The sequence below is a fragment of the Octopus bimaculoides genome, chromosome 5 (genome assembly GCF_001194135.2).
Source record: "Octopus bimaculoides isolate UCB-OBI-ISO-001 chromosome 5, ASM119413v2, whole genome shotgun sequence".
Classification (NCBI taxonomy): Eukaryota; Metazoa; Mollusca; class Cephalopoda; order Octopoda; family Octopodidae; genus Octopus; species Octopus bimaculoides.
In genome coordinates, this window is record NC_068985.1 from 40,910,918 (window position 1) to 40,915,859 (window position 4,942).

Sequence of the window (4,942 nt, forward strand, 5' to 3'; positions counted from 1 at the left end):
CACACACACACACACACACACACGAATGTGGGCTGAAAAGGTATGATGTTAGAGCTATGAAATCATGCATGCATTAATTTCAATCCTTTGTTCCTTTCCTCGAAAACTGGCATCTGGTGTTCAAAGAAGACTTCAAAAGTAGCTAATAGCGACTTGTCTTGAAAATCGCCAAACTTTGGCGTCGTGGTATTATGAAGTATTTGCAGAAAAAGGGCTTGGCCTCAAAGGACATTCATGCTGACATGGTTGCTACATTATCGACCGTGCAAAAGTGGCCAGCTGAATTTAGGAGGGAAAGGGAGAGTCTTAAAGGTGATCCAAGGTCTGGACATCCTCCCCCAACTGCTATCACCGTGGAAAACATTGATCGTATTCAGTACATGGTGATGCTGATGAATGACAGGAGATTGACTATAAATCAAATAGCCAATGTTAGCATATTCCGTGAGGAAGTTGAGAATATTCTGCACAATGAACTTGGCATGACGAAGATTTCTGCTTGGTGGGTACTACGTTTTCTGACACCTGATCAAAAGCGTACCAGGCTGATCACATCCAGGGAACATCTGACAATGTCTCAGGCAGATCCAGATGGTTTCTTTGAACGTTTCCTAACCCAGGACGAGTGTTGGATTCATCAGTTTGAGCCAGAGACAATCCATGTAGTGGAAACCCCGCCAGCCAGCTTCAACGAAGGTCAAGGACGTTTCATCGGCAGGGAAGCTGATGGCCTCAGATTTTGGGGGGATGCAGAAAGGCATTGTGTTTATTGACTATCTTCAAAAGGGCCACACTCTCAATGAAGACTACTATGCCAACTTACTGAAGCAGTTATGAAAGGCTCTCAAGAACAAACGCCTAGGAAATCTAACGAAAGAGGTCTTGTTTCATCAGGACAATGCTCCAGCACACAAGCCCTTGGTTTCAATGGCTGCTGAATGTGCCTGGGGTTTTGAACTGGTTGATCACCTTCTCTATTCTCCTAATGTGGTCCCATCCGACTATCATCTGGGCTAGGAACCAGTATCTCAGTGATGATGACGTCATATCTGCCATTGATGACTTTTTTTTTGACCAACAGGGTGGAAGTTTTTTAACCAATGGGATACAAACACTGCGCCATCGATGGAAGAGGTGTGTGGATCGCAAAGGGGGCTATGTTGAAAAATAAACCTCATTTGGTTACATTCCATGAGAGTATCTTAGTCAGCATATGAGCTTTTCAGCCAACTCTTCTGTATGTATATGTGTGTATGTGTGTGTGTGTGTGTGTGTGCGCGTGTGCGTGCGTGTGCGTTCGTGCGTATGTATGTTTATATGTATGTACGTATATGTCTGTGTATGTTTGTGCGTATGTGTATGTCTGTCTGTCTGTATGTATGTATGTAGGTAGGTAGGTAGGTAGGTACGTAGGTAGGTTGGTTGGTTGGCTGGTTGATAGGTTGTCTTCTATTCTTATACCCGATGTGTTCCAGAAAAAAAAGTATAAAAGTTGAATTTCCAAATGTTGACTCATTGGATTACATAATGATTGGGGTGTTCCGTTCCCTGGGCAATAAAAGATATACATATATATGTATCTTGACCTATTGAATTACATATAAGTATGTTAATTGCAGATTTCCGTTCCCTTGTAATGTATAAAGTTTCTCTGGGGTTGGGGTCGAGACACTCCAAATATAAAGAGAAATTCGCTTATCTGTCGTTATGTACTTTGCAGGATCACTGGAATGATAATTATAATGATAAAAATATCCGGTTACCGCTGACCCGTGATATGAAATGAAGAAAATAAAACCTTAATTGATAAATATATTTATTAATATAATCATGCAAGAGTGTCTTCTAGAGTAAATGAGCAACTTTGTCATTTTTCATTCGAAATTATCAAATGTTTGCTGAAAACAAAAACACTTTTCTTCTTAATGGAGCTGTACGTTTGTCAATAGCTCTATGAAAATGAAAACTTCTTTTTGCATTTTGGGCATAGTTTTCCATGAACATGATCATCCTCCACCTCCTCCACATCGACGTCGTCCATATTTTCCTCTTGCATATCAATTAGTGTTTCATTGTTCATAGGGTCTGAGTAAGATTTTAGGGGTTCAAATGCATCTTCAGTAGTGACTTCAAAATCAGGTTAATTAATAAGCTGACAACTTCCTCTATGTCGGCTTTAAAGCTATTCCCAAACTCTTAAAAATTTAGTATTTATATCTGGTCATACTTTTTCCAGCAACCTTGTATTTGTTGACTCTAGAAGATTGATAGTTGTACTGTATGTTTATCTAGAGCAGTTTTAGTTTAGGCCCGTCTTCCTTGTCAGTCGCCTTGATAGCTTGTTTAACAGATTTCCTCATGTTGTACATCTTACAAATTAATATTACTATTTGGTTCAATGCAGCAAACAGGCAGAACCGTTAGAAAGCTGAACAAAATGCTTAGTGATATTTCGTCCGTCTTTGTTCTGAGATCAAATTCTGCCAAGGTTGATTTTGCCTTTCATCCTTTCGTGGTTGAAAAATTAAGTATCATTAGTGCATTGGGGTCGACTTAATCGATTGCCCCAACCTCCGCTCTTCACTAATTTCAGACTACATGCCTGGAGTAGAAAAGGATATTATTGTTTAATTCATTTGCTTGAATTTCATTCGTGATATTTAGAAACAAAAATATCACTTACTTCAGGATAAAATCCTGTAATATTTTAGGATGTCTAAGAGCATTATCCAAAATAAATGCTGCTTTAAATTATTAGTTATTCTAGGCACAACATTCTTTAATGGCAGGAACAAAAAGAACACTAAATCAATATTGAAACATAGATGCATTTACCATAGCTTTAATCTTCAGTTTTCAAATGATTGGTGGCATTCTTTTAGACTTCACTGGCAAAGCTCTTACATGTCAGTTCCATTACAGTACATGAAGGAGTAGCATTAAAAAATAATAGCTTGAAACGAATATCTACACCTCAAAGAATACATTGGAAAATGGATGATGAAGTTGTTTGTAGCTAAAACTGAAATTATTGGCTACCAGAAGTCATTTTCAAAAGGTAGAATTCCTTCGAAACAGTTATTATTCTGTATGTAGACACTAAGTACTTTCTCTCTATTCTCTCGATTGTTACACTACTCCCGTTCACGAAGAAAACGAAGAAATATAATTCATTCCATGAATTTCCTTCAGATTGTAATTATTTCCATCTTTAATGAAATGTCTTACTTCATAAAATCTTTAATAAATAAGTCACAGGTTATGTTATGCTAATGATTTCTAAAAAGAATGAAATAGTGCCATACGTGATTACCACCACTAAAAAATTTCCAGAACGTCGTTTGAAGTAAGCAAACAAATTAAATATATGAATTCAATGCATTGTTTTCCTTATAATTCCTTAATTTCAATTTCAAAGTTTTATATCATGCTTCATAGACCAGCATTTATTTCAATTTAAAGCCACCAGCTACATTACTACCCGCAAATTGTGCCAGTTTGTCCTTAGCAGCTTTACACATATACGCAATTTTTTCGTCAAGTGATAAATATATTCTTTTAGGCATCTTCTTCCAAAAATGAGATAGACTCGAGAACATTACAAATAATTAAATGTACAGTATAACCATCGACACATTCTTCAACAATATCAACAAAAGTCAAAATAAATTTTGGTGAAATTTCTTTATCTGCACTAGCTATTTCTCCGGTCAGTTTTAAGTCTATACAAATCTTACTTTTCTTTTAAAAACATTTTAAACCATCCTCTTCTTTCCAGCAGCCTCTTCTCTCAAGTGTTCCTTCCAATCTTGTGTCTTGGAAGGGTCATTACGCCAATAATATAAACACATGCACCGGTTCGATATCACTGCTTTAATGTTCTTCAATTGGCTAAATGTCTAACCAGCTAACTAATCGATCGGTTGTTTGTTAAAGGCTTTTCGTTGCTACTCTTGATATCGTCAATGACATGTCTTCTGTCTTCATGACTTTCTAATGGGTTCGAATATTGAACTGTTAACAAGTTTGTATTTATACACATCACTCTATATATATTTAGCACTCTGTCTCCCTCCATATCTATATCACTCACGCTGTGTGTGCGCGCGTGTGCGCGCGTGTGCGCGCGTGTGCGCGTGTGTGTGTGTGTGTGTGTGTGTGTGTGTGTGTGTGTATGAGTGTATGTATGAGAGTGTGTAAGGAATTTCATTAGGACAACAGAGTCGAAAGACCATCACAAAGCATCAGTAGCGAGCTAAGAAAAATCTTTACGTCTATGCACCAAATGGAAAAATAAAAAGTTTATCGATACATTATAAATTTTCCCAAATAATGAGAAATCCATTCGAGAAGACACACTCTGACATAGAATAAGAAAACTGAAATAAAGGCATTCTATAGTGAAAATTTCCCAGGAAACGACGGGATACTCAGCTAGTGTGTGTGTGTGTGTGTGTGTGTGTGTGTGTGTGTGTGTGTGTGTGTGTGTGTGTGTGTGACTATATATATATATATAGTCTTTATTAACGATCTATCTTGAAGCGAATTCAGTTATAATTGGGTATTTTTTTTATGGAAAAAAAGGAAAAAAAATCTGCCCACCGGAAACGAATTATGCATTTTCTGTAACCTGGACAGACGTGCTACCAATTACGCGCGCGCGCTGTCTTGCGAAACATCATTGAAAAGTGATACAGCTGTAAAAGTTATTGTTACTGTACTGTGACTGAGCTGTCTATAACTCTCAATATTCATGATCCATCTTCTGAGTATCCACATACTCAGGCTACATTTTAACCAGCTTGAACTTCAACCAAGCTGCTGTCATTTATCCATGTCGATCGTTTGTGTGTGCGTGCGTGCGTGTGTGTGTGTGTGTGTGTGTGAGAGAGAGAGAGAGAGAGAGGGTGTGTGTGTCGACCTTGCTCTTTCATTGTAAACA

At 37.7% G+C, this 4,942-nt stretch overlaps 1 protein-coding gene across 1 annotated transcript; it reads left to right on the top strand.

The window, feature by feature from the left end:
• Positions 1-191: 191 nt before the first annotated feature.
• On the top strand, positions 192-773 carry LOC106869137 (uncharacterized). The gene has a single exon (XM_014914712.1). It carries the CDS (start codon positions 192-194, stop codon positions 771-773), a length of 582 nt encoding a protein of 193 aa, XP_014770198.1.
• Positions 774-4,942: the final 4,169 nt, after the last annotated feature.

Coding starts and splice junctions, on each gene's coding strand:
- LOC106869137 (XM_014914712.1), top strand. CDS start 192: ATGAAGTATTTGCAGAAAAAGGGCTTGGCCTCAAAGGACATTCATGCT.